The following is a 16,402-nucleotide window of genomic DNA, read 5'->3' as shown; positions in this document are numbered from 1 at the left end:
AACGAGGTGAAATCTGATTACAGTGTCAGTGATTACCTTCGTGCTTTTGTCGGTGATTTTATCAGAGGGAAAAAGCTGCAAGAAGAGGAAAGAGAGCAACGGGAAGAGAATGAATCATAGGAAATTTTAGCCTTCCTTCATCTCCCAGCAGATGAATGTCATTTTGCCAATAAAACTACATAACACAAAGGCCTTTTCACAGATGGAAGGTTCCATGTGGGGAAAAAAACAAACAAAAACAAAACAATGATTGCTGTGCAGATCTGAGAGCGGAATAAAGCTGACGTGCCAGTCACCTTCTCGATGCAGTCGTCAAAAAAGGCCAGTCCAGTGTCCTTGTCACTGACAAAGGAGCATTCCTCAATGAAGCGGATGAATATCTGCGTCTTGGTGAGCTGTGAGTAGAACTTCTGGTGGGTGCGGTCTCGACTTTTTAGGAAGGCTGCAAAGAAGGGTTTGACGTTTAAGATTGACCAAAAATGCACATTTCTATCGGATTTCTAGGCAAGAATCTTCTCAAAAGGTTTTTAAATATGAACTCAAATTGTGATTGATGAGATATTTGTCAGTTTACAGTATATATAGTGTCTTTGTATATCAGCAAAAGTATAATGTAATCAGTTAATCTAGACCTATGATCTAAAGATCAAGCATTTACCTTGTGTTTTTACCATGTTATTGAATTTACAACACACAGAGACTCAAAAATATTACAAAATGCCCCACATACTGCACATAATGTGGCATAACACAACTGTCCAAATATGATCAAGACTTTCTTTGCCCTTCACTCTATTTGTATCAACATTGATCTGCGAGACTGAACTCAAAGTGTATGTAGCCACTTTCCCAGAAACAGGCATTAGCCCACTCTTTTTATAGCTGCTGTCAAAGGTGATTGATTTTGAGCGTTAGCTCGGGCGACAGCTCAGGCGGCCCAGCAAACAAAAGTGCCAATAAAAAGAAGCCCTTGATGAAGCAGTGCTGAGTTAAGGCTGTAAATTATGGATGGGCTGCACAGTCATGAAGAGGATGGACACTGGTCAGCAACAAATTCACATTGAGATGCATTAGGCGTCCACGAAACAATCATTACCTCCAAATCAATTCCGACACCTTATCACTTCACTCTCTCGTCTTTAATTGCAAATTCATTCTCTGTGTTCTGCTTTTGGAAAGTGAAGGTAAATGGTGGATAACAGGTCCCTCCCTACCTTGCAAATCATAGAGTGAGTCTGCAGCTGTAGCCTTCTCAGACGGGGCCTGGGTGATGGGTTTGAGGTAGGAGCGGTAACCCTTCAGTATGGAGGCCATAAAGCGGAGGAACGACTCCTGGACTTCCATCTCCAGGGCCGTCTTCTTCTTGTGCCACGTGAAGTCAGCCTCAATTGGGGTCATCTGCACTGCCGAGCCTTGCTGTTCTGCTGCTGTTTGACGCACTAGAACTAAAACAAAAACAAATTAATTGTCAAAAACACCATCAAATGTTACTCACGCTAGGCCCTTAATAATAAAACGAGAGTGCCAAGGACTCTCTGGGTTACCAGCTCAATTAAAGCCCAAGGCAAAATGGCCATTTCTGGCATAAAAATGGCCGCCATTTCCAAATCAACGAATCTACACAAATACTTTTGGGATGGGAACAATGTCAATGACCAATATCGTGCGCTGTTGTTAAATTAAAAGAAAAATTATTGGACAGTTTTTGAGAAAATTGGGTCCAAAAACCCAAATTGGCTGGTTTTGGCATAAAAATGGCCACCATTTCCAAATGAACGAATCTATGATTATAATTTTTTGACGTGAAATATGTCAACAACCAATATTTCGACCCTGAAAAAAGTTAGTTTTTGAGAATTGCCTTTAAGTGCTCAAAATGACTATTCTTGGCATAAAAATGGCCACCATTCCTAAATGAACAAATCTACAAATATAGATGGGAACAATGTCAATGACCCATATGACGGCCTTGCCAAATTAGAACAAAAAAAAAAAAAAAAAAAGGTTTTGAGATATTGCAATACACAGATGAAGATGCCAATGACTACAACAGACGCCGTGCCACAACATAGGGTTAGCAGCCTATCGGCCGGTAAACTTACTCCCCCCCAAAAAAAGTTCTTTAAGATACACGCTCTCAGCATAAAGCCTTCTTGGGTTACAGATGTTGGAATTATTTATGCAAAGCCCAGTTCCCACATTTTATGTGCCATCTTGTATACCACAACATATTTTGAATATAATGTCTTGATCTTAAAACATTCAAGAAATGTTGGTTCACAAAAAAGAATCACTAAACTATATCAGGGAACATGTTCACTTGATTATCCTTATAAGCATGTAAATATATGCACCAAACAACCCAAAACTACACTCACCTGATGTACTCTGCAGAGGGTATAGCTATACTATAATCAATTAATCCTGATTAACGCGGAAATATCTGTACCAAACAACCCTAAAATCTAATTGGCTCATTTATAGTATAAGCATCAAGGAGTCTAATTTATATTGTCAGAGTTATCCACACACAAAGTTTTTTTTTGGTTAACAGTTGGCGTAGCAGTCGATGTGAAAATTCCGTGCCATCTTAAATTAATCTACTTTACATTATCGGAACAGAAGTTTACGAAATGTCATTTTGCTATCAGAGTATTTAATCATGTTGTATTTGACATGTTGTATTTGTTCCTAATATTTTGTCATTGTGATGCAGCAACAAACTGAGTTGCAGTTCGTACCGGTGGCCAGCTGGTGGTGCAAGTTGCTCAGTGAGTTAATGAGACTCTTGCAGGGTTTCTTCGGGAGGTTTCTTCCAGTTGCTGTGCCGCTTCTCGTCAGACCTGAAGCACATAATATCACAGGTTGAAGGGTTGCAGATGCAGGACAAGTAGGTAGTGAGTCAGTAGATTTTAAAGTATCTGAAGCGCAGCATACAGGTAGATGGTGTTGGTGTCGAGATCCACACACACAACATCAGGCGGCGGGTCGTAAAGGTCAAAGTAGCGCGAGTCCACCCCGACTATAAACGGTAACGGTGCATTGAGGACGCCCGCGAGTGAGAGAGGACACAAGGGGATGTATGGACACTGCCACTGAAAAGGGAAGATCATCTGTGGAAGGACGGGAGAAAAACAACTGTCACAGCAAATTGAGCAAACAAGAACAGACGTAACGTCAGGACGTTTAGTGATGCCAAAGGTCTTTGTGCCTGGAATGGTGCATCCCTCTTTATACACCGATCTCACTCCACATGCTGCAAGGCATGCAGGGAGTTTTCAAGTCCCAAGTATACCTCACTGCCTTGACCTCGTGAGCAGCCTGAACAGTTCCAGAAAGTGGTTGCTCATCTCTCAGGATGAAACATTTTCACAACTTGACCGATAGCTGACATTGCCAACGGCAACAGCAATGTGGACATTGAGCAAGAGGACAAATATTTATAAACTGATTTCCTGACAATGTGACAAGGCTTCATGTTTGAAGCAATCCCAGCAAAAATGGCTTCTACAAAAAAAAAAATAAATAAATAAATAATAATAATAAAAAATTCAGAGGTGAAGCTTTTATAAAGATCTTCACGAGAAATCATCACAGATTTAGTGCTCATCACCAGCTCTACTTACCATCATCGTAAAAATGAATGAAAGACTTGTGTTAGATAGCTTGTTATCGTTTATCTATTTTCGAGACTACAAGTTTGTTTTTTGTTGTTTTACTGGTTTCAGTTTTCCGGCAGCTTAAATACTGAAAATGTGTTTGTTAATAACAAAAATTCCAAAAATAAAAGGTGCACTACAACAATGCACAAACACCCAAAATGAAAGAGCTGATTAAAAACAATAAATAATCAAGTGGACTTACTTTTTTTTGCAGTGTTTCTAATGCTGTGGTTCAGCAAGCTGTTTTCATCTGCGTCAAATAACATTCAGTGTTGTCCATCACATGTTTATTTGCCCATTTTGCTTTTTTTTTTTTGGAATTTAAAAGTCCTTCTGTTAAGTGACAGCACATCATGTGGTGTGCACAAGTGCTACTGTCCGTTGTTCAACTCAGCCCTCAGGGAAGCACAGCGCTAAAAGGGGAGTTCCGCATACAGAAAAAAAGATGCAACTTACACTCCAGAAAATAAATGACAATCACGTGGCTTGAAAAATAAGCCTTGGTTCAAATGCACCAACAAGACTATAGTCATTTATATTTTAAATGATGCATGCTTGATGGGTATTTGTACTATTTAAATTTTTTGCAATTTGAAGACGCCAGCTTAGGCAACCTAGACAATTATTGTTCATTCCCACACGAGCCGCACACTGAGGTCATTTGTTTCATTTCCACAGTTTCGCTTAAGGACATCTCAAGACAGACAGAGATATCCACACGTGCACCCAAGGAGGATTCCATCTTGCCTGCTAAACTGAACTATGGCAAAGCCTACTCACAGCCACCACAGCCTCGGCCACTCCCGTGAGCACAGCGGGCCGGAGCGAGTGCAGCAGGATCTTGCTCTCCAGTAGAAGAAAATGTAGCAGTGTGGCGCAGTTTTCAGAGCCCAGATTCATCAGCAGAGTAGCGTAGTCGGCACCACTGAGAGGGAGGGACAGCAGAGAGGAAATCAAAAAAAGAGTTAGAAACAAAACTAGAGTGACAAGAGTCCTGTGGATTACCGGTTTAATTAAAGTCCAAGGCAAAATGGCTATTTTCTGCATAAAAATTGGTGCCATTTCCAAGTGAATGAATCTACGTAAATAATTTTGGAACAGGAAAAATGTCAATGACCGATGTTGTCCCATTGTTAAATTAAAAGAAAAGTTACTGGACAGTTTTGGAGAAAATTGGCTCCAAATTTCCTAACTGACTGTGTCCGGCATAAAAATGGCCGCCATTTCCAAACAAACGAATCCATGAACTATATCAACAACCATATTATGCCCTTGACCAATTAGGAAAAAAAAAGAAAAAAAAAAAAAGACAGTTTTTGAGTAAACTGCCTTTTCGGCATAAAAATGTCCGTTGTTTCCAGACGATCAAATCTACAAATATGATTTTTAGACGGGAACAAAGTCAATGACCCATATTACACCCTTGCTAAATTAGAAAAAAGTTAGACAGTTTTTGAGATATAAATGGATGGAAACCTAAAGGGAGGAGAGGAGCACCATAGTAAAGTGAGGGAATCGTTGGGCTGAAGGAGGAAGATTTGAAAAACTAATGCAATAACTTAAAAAGAAGAAAAAAAATCTACATCAAGACCAAGGTATATACACTCTATAAGAAATGAAAACACCAAAGGTATATTTGAAGAAGTATTATGTTGGGTTTGGCAACACTAAACCCACTGTACCTGAGGGGTAAGGGTGTGCACACAGGCTGGGACAGGATCAAGGTGTCATGTGCCGAAAGCTGAAAGACAAATTTGATAAAGTCAATAAAATGAAGGCACCAAAAAAAGAAAGAACTGATACAGAACTGAAATGAAGTCCCACCTGGACTAAAATTCTGGGTCTTTGAGGAGAAGGAAAAGACACACTGTGCATGAAGTGTGAAATGTGCCTGTTAGGAGAATTATACAAAATTAATAATAAACCTGCTGATCAACCTGCTCCCAAAATGTTTAATGCTTATAACATGAATTCAGCCAAACAAGAGCACTTTGAGGTTTGTAGCAACTCAAACGAATGCACCTCATGCAGTGATGTGTTTCGAGGTGGCTCTTACTTTTCAATGGGCAGCGGGTGTGGCCCTGAGACGGACAGCTTGTAGAGGAACATCAGGAACTTGCGGAAGGACTCGAAGAACGGCCAGCGGGAGAGCAGACAGATACACTTGTTGGTGTTCACGGGGCGGTTGGTGATCATCTTCTTCTCCACAGTGGTCAGCAACCCCAACTGGACCTTCTGCTTCTCACTCAGCAGGTCCACAGGATAAGGCTCGTAGAACTGGATGGCTGATCCGTACACCTGACGTCGGGGTCGGACAAACGCAGCGAGTCAGACTTCGGCAAACGGGTGATGCTGGTTTTTCAAAAACCTGGTTCAGAAATCACTGTAGCACAGATGGATTCAGAGAAACTGAACCAAACTGTTAACGTTCCTACACTACGGGGTAGACATTTTAGCACTGGTACATCTACGTTGTTGGGAATTTGGGGCAATGAAGTTGATAATTCACTGGACCAGTGGGTCAACAGAGTTTTACGATGCCACTTTGGGACTGTGACAGTCAAAACAATTAATGGCAAAAGACACGACTTTATTTGCTTAGGCAAAATCGTGTTTTTTTGAATGCTTGGACGTAACGCAATTTGGATACATATGAAGGCAGTTTAAAGCAACTGTTGTCCTAGTAGATAAAGTGCATACCACAACGTGTGCTCTGGAACATGCCTGGTTTGATTCCTGAGCCTCATAATATCTACCTTTGGTAACAATTCGGAGCAGGTTGTCTGTAAAAGGAACCTCCCTTAATGCGTCAATATCAGGTGTTTGGTTGCTGAGGCTCACCTTTTCGCCTGAGGATATGGTTAAAACAAACGTGGAGAAGACTGGTAGAGGATCACGTGTGTCTGGTGCCCAACACTCTATCTTCGCCCCCATGGGCAAACAAAAGAGAGGAACAGACTCCGACAGGGGAAACGACTCATAGTCGTCTTCTGGGTAACGAAATATAAGGCCTGGAAAAGCAAGAAAATTTAATCACAAATGAACCAATACATTTACATCCAAATCAGTCTGCAGACACACAAATAATGACAGAAGCAGGAAGTGATATCGTCAAAGATGAACATGGAACCACCTCACAGGAAGAATGCCGGACCAGAGATAACCAGACTGCATGTGTGTCTACACGGGTGTGTGCGTGGACATTTAAGTGAATCATGTGTGTGTTATAAGGAAGTGCCCCAAAGGCCACACCATTACAGAAGCATTAACGAGAGGAAATGTCACACACACACAACACTTTGTGACTACAAAATCTAAGATCCTTTGGTATCATCACAAAGTTTATCGCTCTTCGTTTCGAGTGGTCACCGCGACTGATTGCAGCACATTGCGTTGTATAACACGGCTGCAGAGTTACGCAAGCAAACACTTCTGATTGGTATTATTTCCTTAACTACCGTTTGTTTCCGGAGACAAATTGTACTCGGCACGCAAAATATTGTTTGCTTTTCCTAGTTTGGGTACTGAAGCCTCTCTGCATCACATTTACAAAAGATCTGGGTTTGATTTTTTTCTGGTCATGTTTAAAAATTTCAAATATCTATCCCACCGCGTAATAACGTATTAACAGTATGTCAATGTTATGCCATAAAAACAAAATTCAATGAAGAATGTACTGTAAAATTTGATAAATGTCATTTTTGCAAATCATCAATTAGCATACCCAAGTCCGTCAAAACTACACATGCTGAATGTTTGTCTGTTTTCAAGAATTCCACAGTTATGGCTGTTGAACCAATTTATACTCATTAAAACACCCAAATTCCTATATTTGTATGTTTTCCCCTTTGCATTTCCATAATATTCACCCAAATTCCTATATTTGTATGTTTTCCCCTTTGCATTTCCATAATATTCACCCAAATTCCTATATTTGTATGTTTTCCCCTTTGCATTTCCATAATATTCACACTCGGAAAAACAAAGTACAAATAACATTCTTGGGTAACAGTATTAAAAAAATAAATAAAAAATAACACTTCGTCCTCGCCAACATATAAATATGTGGACCAAACTACCATAAATTAAACCAGCTCATTTATTTACTAAGGGATACGTATGGTATAAGTATCAAGTGTTTATCACATATGGTAATGAGTGACAATCTGTTGGGGAAACCTATTGTGTAAGTATTAAGTGTCTACCACAAGACAAATCGCTTAACCTCCATTAGCACGTACATATACATCAAAAAACTAAAAAATGAAATTAAGCATTTTAAATGTGAAGGAATCAAGAAAAATAAGACTGTTGGGCAATATAATTTTTTTCAATTTTCTTTTAATAACTTTTAAGTCTGTTGCTATTCTCTGATTAATTTTGATTTTGCAATGTTCTGCAAAATACATCCATAGAAGTGAGACAAAAGAATAATCAATAAAGTTGGAAAAGGAGTTGAAAATGATCAAAGCACACTCAAGTGAAAGAAAAAGATGATTTTGGTTGGAAATGTGCTGGGAGTGGGACACTAACTCACCAGCATTATAACTGATCGAATTTGATGAAGACACTGATTTCTTGTAACAAAAGAAGACGTTGGAGCCCCACTGAAAATTCAAAACAAAGATAAATTACAACACTGCTCCTGATGATGTTGGATCCTTAAGACTGGAAGGTGAAATGCTGCAGTAGAAATGGTGGGAAACCAGACTTGCCATTCCACAGTTGAGGTTCTTATCCACCTTACAGAAGGTGTGAGGCGGTGTCTCGCCCTTGCTGGTAATAATGACGCAGATATCGGTCACAGCCAAGGAATTCTGAGGCTGGATGAGCGGTGCGCGGCGGAAGGTGATGAAGATCCGCTGGGATGCAGCGGAGCTGTTGTTGACGTTGGCGCAGCGGCCATACGGTGTCGCCTGGATGACCTCACAGCCCTGGATCAGGCGCTCCTTGCCCTCATACAGCACACTGGGAATCAACACCAACAACAAAATGCATTTGACTGGTTTTCATTCAATGCTTTTTTGACAAAAATTAAGAGTGTGATTGTTTAGAATTGTGTAGGAATTAAGATGGCAGCTGTGCACATATGAATGACAAAGCACTTGAAGTGAGTGCTGGATGCCGGGGTGTTTCATACCTGGCTTTTATTTCTCAAACATGATACAACAGTTTGCACTGAAGGGGGGTGGAGGGGGGGAACTGGGAACCAAATTTCCAGCAATTCATGTCAAGAAAATAAATAAATAAATAAAAAGGAAGAAGAACAGAGCATTATTTAAAAAGAACATGGAACCTGATTCATCAGTCATCTAATGCAGCTATGCTTTACTCACATTTTCTGACAGATATGGTGCATCCGGATTCACAGTGCTTCACTTTTTCCACATTTTATGTTATAGCCTTATTCCAAAATGGATGAAATTCATTTTTCCTCAAAATTCTACACACAACACCCCATAATGACAACATGAAAAAAGGTTGTTTTCTTTTGCATGTTTAGTAGAAATAAAAAACTAAGAAACCCCAAGTTTTTAGTTTTTTTTTTATTGTTAATAATTTTGCAAACATCCCCCCCCCAAAAAAAAAAAATTCATGTTGTCATTATGGGGTGTTGTGTGTAGTACTTATAATAATAATGATAATAATAATAATAATTTATATAGCACCAAATCATGACTAATCGCCTCAAGGCGCTTCACAAACATAATTTAAAAAAAAAGAATAAAATTAAATAAGCTTAAAACACAATTTAAAAAAATAACAGAGGAAAAAATTAATTTCATCCATTTTGTTATGAATAAGGCTGTAATATGACAAAATGTGGAAAAAGTGAAGTGCTGCAAAAACTTTCTGGATGCACTGTATGTAAAAACCTGAGGGCCGCCTTCAGCAAGCTGACACAGGTGACGCAACCAGAAATAAACCTGCTTTCAAATCTGAAAGAAAAGGACCTGGTGAAGAGTATACAAGTGCCTTTGTGAGTTTTCTCCCAAACACACACACACCCCTGTTGTAATTCATACATATTTGCCCTGTGACTCATGAAATCCCAGACAGCAAAGGGAAATTTCACCCCCCACCCCTTGAAGCATCTTGTATCCAAGGTAGCACAAAATACTGTAATTTAAAATAATAATGCCATGTTTTGTGTAATTTGCAGGCAGGAAAGCAGTTGCACTTTTGACTACAGGGCTTGCTGGATGCCCTCCTTTCCTATCTGGATAACAGCATCAGGGAGGCTGAAGGATTTTATTGGTGCCTTCTTTAAAAAAAAAAAAAAAGATAAGCCGTGCATTTTTTTTTATTTTTTATTTTTAATAAGTAATCCTGTCTCGGCCACAGAACAGACAGCCAAGGAATCATCGATGGAAGAATGAACGATTGACAATTTGCTAGTTTTCACACATTCATTCAGAAGGCCTCACCTGACTTGGGGGACAGCAATGAGAAACCTAATTATCTCAAACTATAAAACCGACCAAGTGCATCAACCATATAGGATTTTTCTACACTCCTGTCTGCTTGCATGGATTGAATAACTTCTTGAGGAAAAAAAACAAGACCTGACATCCAATGTTTAGTTTCTGCCTGCAGCGCTGAGCATTTCATGCGGGTTGCACAGAATTCCACTTGAAAGACGGGAAAACTGCAACACAAAGTCAAAAACTGGTGGACCAACATTCAAAGTTTTGTGAATCGACAGACTGCAGGACCTGTTCAAGAAATCTTTCAAAGACTTTTACAGAGGAAAAGGTGAGTAAGAGTGTCGACTCTTATAACTGGAATCTCCAGTTTTAGCCCGGCTTTAGACAAAAAGCCCCTCTGGTCTTTACGCCATTGTTGAATAAAAGATTGCAAAATGCGTTTGGATTTGCAGGATTGGTCTGATTCCTCTTTGTGTTTGAAAAGGATGTGACAGGCTGCAGAAAGTGCAACGCTGTCACACCCAACTGGGTGAGTAAGTGGGAGGAGCAGCAAGCTAAAGCCAAATGCACGAAAAGAAAAATGCATGAATGGTTACGAGCCAAGAGGCTGCATGACGAAACACGGGAGAGTGAATAGAGTCGTCAACACACCTGCTTCCTTTCATGCCGTTAAAGCGCTGATAGTGCCATTACGCAACAACTCTTAAGCAACTGCCAGTGATGCCGCTGACAGATCCGTTTCTGCTGCAGGCACATACTGACTTCAAAACCCAGATAAAAATACACCACTTGCTCACCCGATGTCGATGAGAGGAGGCTTTCCGCGACCCCGCTTGTAGCACAAGAAGAGCTCGGGGCTCTTGAGGCTGCCGTGGTTCAGGTTCGCCGGCTGCCCACTGTAGGTGCTGTCGATGCAGGTGAAACCCTCAGGAACGGATTCGCCCGCTGACCTGTTGATGACAGCCAAGTCCGTGATGGGTGCCTTGGGTCCGCTCGACTTGGCCTCCGACAGGTCCTGCTCCAAGGGTGTGGACTTGTCCGTCAGTCCGGCCACCACAAAGTAGTCGGTCACACGGTGGCCTTTGTCCTCGATCATGGCTGGCCGGGTCTACCTGCCAAATCAGAAAAACAAAGACTGCAGATTCAGTTATGATGACCTTTTAATATCTGAGGGAGTGGAACTGTAACAAACGATTATTTGGATCATCGATGAATCTGATGGGGTTTCAACACGATTAATCGATTAGGGGGGAATTTTTTAAAAATGTGCCAGGGAAACAATTTTTCTCTCCTTCCATCACTTTATTTAACAACAGAACATTATTTGAAAACTTAAAATACTTGAAAATCAACAAATCGTCAAATGTCCCTTGGCTGTTGAAATATAAAATAATAAAGAACAGTTTATAATAAAGAACAAAAATTATTATTTCAAATGACATTGCTTTATCAAAGTGCTGAGTTGCCAGAAAACATTGAAACATATAAATGTTATATAAATGAGCAATTAGCATAACCAGTTAACCATAAAACCTAAATCAAAAACTGTAGCCTGACTCATTACATGTGCAACATTCTCTGTATAACTTGTAAACTATGTGGTCATTTCACAACGACACGTGACTCATGTCTCTTTCTCTAAAATTGTATTGTAGCATTATTAGTTATTATTACTATTATTATTGTTGCTATTATTATTAATATATAAATAAAAATAAATTAAAAAATTTTATAATTTGTGATTTGTAGCCATTAATTATTATACAGAAAACAAATGCACAAACATGCTGAAATGCCAGCAGCTTAATGCTAACTTTAACATTGAAAACGCCATAGACATGCTAACGCGACAGCATCGGCATTAGCATAAAATACATCTATCAACTGTTTCAGAAGACCATAACAGGTCAGTTTAACATAGAAAAGGTAAATATTCCTCACAGACATATGCTCTTTAGGGTTTTAGTGGGGAAACATTAAGATAAAGCAAAATAAAACAAATGAAACCAATGAAACAGCAGCTCGAAGCACTCCTTCATTGGTTCAAGATTCAAAGCAAAGCTCGGTGGATTATATGGAAGAAATGAAACATTTGCGGTAAAACAAAGTTATTTAGCAACTAATCAATTAACTAATAAATTAGTTGACAACTATTTTAATCGATTAACTCGATTAGTTGTTTCAGCTCTCTTGTCAAATGCACAATAAATCTTTCAGTATTGCAGCAGACGGTGTCGTAGAAAGAACTTTCACATGGCACCAAAATCACAAAAATCCAGTGAATAAATGCTTAAACTGTGCATGTGAAAGAGGAAAAGGGTATCTTTTAAAATTCATTGGGCTGTGGTTACAAGGGCAGAACATTTTTTTAAAGCATATTGCCTTACAAAAACTTTAAAACACACTCAAAGTGCCTTTTTACTTTTGCACAGTGCTGGAAAATAGACAAAAACATGCAATGTGAAATGTATGTCCACCATTCAGGTTTAAAAATATATAATTTACTATGGTGGTAACAGTTGCACACAATCTTTTAGGTGAAACCTGACATACAAAAACAGAATACGTCTGAGTCGGTGTCAGCTTGTAAATAGAGAACGGATCCCCGAGGAGACATTACTGCAGTAACACCATGATAACGAAATATCTATTATTGTCATCTTAATTATTATTGGCTGTATTCAGTGAAACAACATCATTTATGAACCTTATCATGCAAACAGGTGAGCCTGTATTCCTCGAGGGGGGAGACATATTTCAGGGAAACCACATTCTATATGACATCACATTTTTGCAAGTGCAGAAGAAATGGGACAATTATGTCCCAACAAACAGGACTCTGATTGGAAGTCAGTCATTGAAAAAGGATATAAAAAAGGACATTTAATATATTCATGTTTTCTAAAAAAAAAAAATAGGATGCAATTACTTCAATTTGGCATATTGTGGTCTACGCTGAAACAATGTATACTGCAACAAGAGTGCTTCATTTGATGAAGGTCAGTTGATACTCCAATGCACAACACGTGAACCGTATTTCATCTCCAATCGAGAACAGTCCCGGAGAAAACACACTTGTATCCATTTGTTTGCTTGTCATCAATTTGGGACTATACAGGAGATGCAAGCAGACACCAAACGCAAAACAATCCTGCGGCCAAGTAAATAAAAGGCTCACATCAATGCAGCTACACCACAATCAGGCAAACAAAGTGAGGAATCACGGCGCTGTAACCATCGTTTGTCACAGCGCTGCTCTGAACATGTGGCATGAGTTAAAGATGGGACGAGTGCGGAGAGCAGGCGAGACCAGAGGCATGCTCGGAAAACACCACCATGTGCGCTGATCAGGCAGATACCAAATACTTTAAAAGAAAATAATATGATAAAATAAATCTGCAACTGCAGACAGAGTGCAGGAAATTCAATTTATTTTTGACAGTTTATATATATATATATATATATATAAAGAAATAGAGAAAAAAAACTCCATTTGGTGTTCCCAATAAAGTGCAGCTTTATAAGTTTAACACACTACCACTGCTCGTTTAACTCTATAAATAATCATTTCATCAATCTCAACTGCAAAAGACCTCAAAAATAGTGAAAAGGAAAGCAAATACGGTGCGTTCAGAAAGATCTTGAGGTCACATTTTCTTGCAGTGACTCAGCTGTGGCATGACAGAAAAAAGAAGCAGACTATTGATTTTAAAAATGTGTGTGCACATGTAGTCCTGTTGCTGTGAAGCTACAACACATGAAATCTACAGAGCTGTTGCTGTTTAAAACACACACAAAAAAAACACTGCTTTCCACAACGTCAGAATGTTTTGCTTTTTTTGATGACTCAGAATGAGATTGTAATTGTACACTCTGCATATGAAAGGAAACTTCACTGTTTCACACACTGACCCTGTCTTTCCCCTATAGTATTATAGGCTTGGCAGCCCACCAGGCCAACAATTTTTTAGAAAAAATAATATTAATTTGGGTGTCAATATTTTCAAGAAAATATTGCACCCTCAGATCAGCCAGTGATGACGGAGGGGATTCTGACAACAAATGCACATATTACATTTTGCTTTTTAATCCAAAAGGTATTGCTTGCAACCATGCAGTTGGGCAGAAGGATGTTAGTGATGCACCAAGTCTCAAGTTTTGGGCAAGGGTATAAATGGTTTCTGCACTTTTCTTGCCAAACAATCCCCTTCACCATTCTGGACTAAGTCTCAGATTTTATTTGTTCCTGTTAATAAATTTGACAAGCACCAGTGAGTCCAGAAGTGGCTCTTTGCAATACTGCAATGCCATTTGCCACATTCATTGATACACCACTGTAGCTTTGACTTTGATTTCACAATGATGTACGACAGCAGTGCAGAGACAAAGCTGATGGACATATTGCTCTGAAGAGATTGGCTGAACTGTATCCATGGTTACATCTCACTGATCAAAGCCCTATTCAATAGCAGAAGTCTCTTTTCAAATTACATGCACTTTTATGAACCACACAGTTAAATGTGGTGGGCGGCAAATGGACTTCAGTGGTTTCATTCAAGACTGTGGATATTACACGAGCAGCGAACTGTTTATTTGTAACTAAAACAACATGATGTTTGACATGTTAATTTCAGAGTATCAATTAAATTATTTTTTATGCATCTGAGTTGGTTGGACTTAGAAGGTTACTATTTATTAGAGATGTTTCAATCCAGTCTGAAAGATGATTACCACAGGTCCAATAAAAGCATATTTGGGATTATCAGAATCTGGGGTCCGTTTTATAAGAAATGTGTCAGAGCTGACAGCCACTGTGCCATTCAATGCTCACCAGTAGAGTGGCAGCTCTTTAAAAAAAAAAAAAAAACATATCTACATTTTGCTTTGCTGTCTATCACATCCCATTTTTAATGTACGATGCATAATGCATTCAAAAAAGAAAAAAAAAAAGCGTGAAATCCCGGCGTCACAGTCGAAAGAGTAATACAATGTTAAAGTTCGCTTCCCAATTAGTAACTTTAACAAACAACAACCTTTCAAGATTCTCCACTGAAGGTGTTTCTACTGTCTGTCGCACGGTTCAAGAAATTCCCCAGGCTACCTCTACAAAATAAAACTAATTTTAGGCTCATAATAATCCAGTCAAACATGTCCCAGAACAGACATGTGATCATTGTGAAATAAACTATAATGCAGTTCAACAGGCATTTAAATAAATAAATACGTTTTAAGAACATCCAGGAATGGATGAAACCTTGACAACCAAGGGCAAGCCCAGGCCAGAATAATAGCTAGCAAATATTTCTCAGTGAAAGAATACCAATCAGTTATTTGGAAGAATTTTAAGTACCGGCTACTGGGATAGGCTGCAGCCCCCCATGACCCTTAACTGGAGTAAGCAGTTGAAGATAGGTGAGTGAATTTTAAGTGCTGTGCCCTCTACCACAATAACGTCGAACTTTCACGTCAGGTCCAAGAGCATTAAGGTTTAAGTGTTCGCTCATTTTATATAAACTCATTGCAGCAGCATCCAAAGATTATCTGGAGAGACCTCCGAGCAAAGACATCCAGCCGCCTTCAGTCACTGGTTTGAGAAAGTAAATTCTGAAATATCAAAATTATCTCTCAATTTACTCTCGGAGTACAGCTCTTCAAAACTTTGTAACAAAATTGAGTTGATGCCATGAAAGCAAAAATAAGCTCAGTAATCCGTCTTTCAAAGTTGATCCATTATTTTGGGGTGCCAAATATTGTAAATACCAAATTTGAGCTTTATGCTTCCAGTCAGAGCTGATATATTGCTTTCTGCGTGGTCACACTCATGAGGCTGAAACAGTTTGCACCGCCCCTCCACAAAACAACAGATTTTCCTTTGTGACAGAGCATGACAAACTCAGACGCTGCCATGACAATCACCAAACCACAATAACGTGAGGCCGCGGGCCCCCAGAGTTACTCTCAAACTGAGGAAACCGATCTCCACGTCATTCAAGGGCACATTTCCTAGAGTCGAGGTGGACCGCTGTGCTTTTGCACGAAGCAAGAAAATTCCAAACTGTATCTACAGTTTCCTACAACACTCCTGTTTTATTGCCCACTTTAACGTCCGTCAGGAAAATAAAACATTGCGGTGGCCATAAATGGCGACGGTGTTAACAGGAGAGTCGACTTAAAAGCCTCAAAGTTTTTGTAGACAGAACTTTAGGGATTTTCATGGCATGGAAAACATAAAAAAAAACAAAAAACCTTTCCTCAAAATGCTGATGAATCATGGACCAGAAGGTTTCACTGTCAAACCAGCAAACCAACCTG

At 39.4% G+C, this 16,402-nt stretch overlaps 1 protein-coding gene across 1 annotated transcript in view; it reads right to left on the bottom strand.

The window, feature by feature from the left end:
- dennd4c (DENN/MADD domain containing 4C) overlaps positions 1-16,402 on the bottom strand; it is a 50,826-nt gene that overhangs the window by 18,202 nt on the left and 16,222 nt on the right. Inside the window, 14 exon segments of the mRNA XM_034163970.1 lie at positions 37-75; positions 297-442; positions 1,215-1,445; positions 2,742-2,811; positions 2,813-2,843; positions 2,938-3,113; positions 4,443-4,587; positions 5,345-5,403; positions 5,487-5,553; positions 5,719-5,960; positions 6,504-6,673; positions 8,200-8,269; positions 8,378-8,630; positions 10,888-11,202. Of these exon segments, the coding sequence (XP_034019861.1) occupies positions 37-75; positions 297-442; positions 1,215-1,445; positions 2,742-2,811; positions 2,813-2,843; positions 2,938-3,113; positions 4,443-4,587; positions 5,345-5,403; positions 5,487-5,553; positions 5,719-5,960; positions 6,504-6,673; positions 8,200-8,269; positions 8,378-8,630; positions 10,888-11,186 (1,998 nt within the window). The 5' untranslated portion in view covers positions 11,187-11,202.

This window comes from Thalassophryne amazonica, chromosome 23 (genome assembly GCF_902500255.1).
Source record: "Thalassophryne amazonica chromosome 23, fThaAma1.1, whole genome shotgun sequence".
NCBI lineage: Eukaryota > Metazoa > Chordata > Actinopteri > Batrachoidiformes > Batrachoididae > Thalassophryne > Thalassophryne amazonica.
This window is presented reverse-complemented; position numbering and strand designations above follow the sequence as displayed.